Source organism: Charadrius vociferus, unplaced genomic scaffold (assembly GCF_000708025.1).
Source record: "Charadrius vociferus isolate BGI_N301 unplaced genomic scaffold, ASM70802v2 scaffold2585, whole genome shotgun sequence".
NCBI classification, from domain to species: Eukaryota; Metazoa; Chordata; class Aves; order Charadriiformes; family Charadriidae; genus Charadrius; species Charadrius vociferus.
Window position 1 is genome coordinate 5,493 of NW_009648524.1, and position 1,094 is coordinate 6,586.

Consider the following 1,094-nt stretch of genomic DNA (forward strand, 5'->3'; position numbering starts at 1 on the left):
CACCCGGCCCCGTCATGGTGCCCGGGCGGGCGGACCGGCTGCGGTTCCTGCGGTGTTGGGGTGGGGCTCCCCCGTCCCCCCCCCCAAAATTGGGCTTTCCCCCGGGGGTTTTGCCACGGGACAGGAGCGCGAGCCCCGCGCCGGCTGGCGGCAGCCCGGAGCCACGGCGCGGGGGGCTGCGGGAGACGCTCGCGTGGTCTTGCACGCTCACGTGTGCCTTCTTGCACACGCTTGCATGCATTCGTGCATCCTTGCTTGCACGTGCATGCTCCCGCATGTCCTTGCTCACGCCTGCATCCTTTCTCACGCTCCTTCATGCTCTTGCACGCTCTGGCACGCTCCCGCATGTCCTTGCGCACGCGTGCGTGCTCTGGCACGCTTCTGCGTGTCCTTGCTCGCATGCGCATCCTTTGGCACGCTCCTTCATGCTCTGACACGCTCCTGCACGTCCTTGCTCACACGTGCATGCTTTTGCACGCTCCTTAATGTCTTTGCGCGCTCTGGCATGCTCCTGCATGTCCTTGCTCAGACGTGCATGCTTTTGCACGCTCCTTCATGCTCTTGCACACTGTGGCACGCTCCTGCACGTCCTTGCTCACACACGCATTCTCTGACACACTCCTGCATGTCCTTGCTCACACGTGCATGCTCTCGCACACTTGTTAATGTCTTTGCACGCTCTGGCACACTCCTGCACATCCTTGCTCACACATGCACGCTCTGGCACGCTTCTGCATGTCCTTGCTTGCATGCGCATCCTTTTGCACGCTCCTTCATACTCTTGCACACTGTGGCACACTCCTGCACGTCCTTGCTCACACGTGCATGCTTTTGCCCGCTCCTTCATACTCTTGCACGCTGTGGCACACTCCTGCACGTCCTTGCTCACACGTGCATGCTTTTGCCCGCTCCTTCATACTCTTGCACGCTGTGGCACACTCCTGCACGTCCTTGCTCACACGTGCATGCTTTTGCACGCTCCTTCATGCTCTTGCACGCCGCGGCACGCTCCCGCGTGTCCCTGCTCGCACACGCTCACGCTCTGCCGCGCTCCTCCATGTCCTTGCCCGCTCTGCCACGCTCTTGGGGCGCGA

The 1,094-nt window shown here is 62.1% G+C and overlaps 2 protein-coding genes across 2 annotated transcripts in view; one reads left to right on the forward strand and one right to left on the reverse strand.

Annotated features, from left to right (window-relative positions):
• Positions 1 to 16, reverse strand: part of CHURC1 (churchill domain containing 1) — a 5,052-nt gene extending 5,036 nt beyond the window's left edge. Inside the window, exon 1 of the mRNA XM_009885701.1 lies at positions 4 to 16. Coding sequence (XP_009884003.1) covers positions 4 to 16 — 13 coding nt within the window. The remainder of the gene's footprint in view (positions 1 to 3) is intronic.
• SPTB (spectrin, beta, erythrocytic) overlaps positions 15 to 1,094 on the forward strand; it is a gene marked incomplete at its 3' end in the record, with an annotated part of 18,661 nt that continues 17,581 nt past the window's right edge. Inside the window, exon 1 of the mRNA XM_009885702.1 lies at positions 15 to 52. Within this exon, the coding sequence (XP_009884004.1) occupies positions 15 to 52 (38 nt within the window). The remainder of the gene's footprint in view (positions 53 to 1,094) is intronic.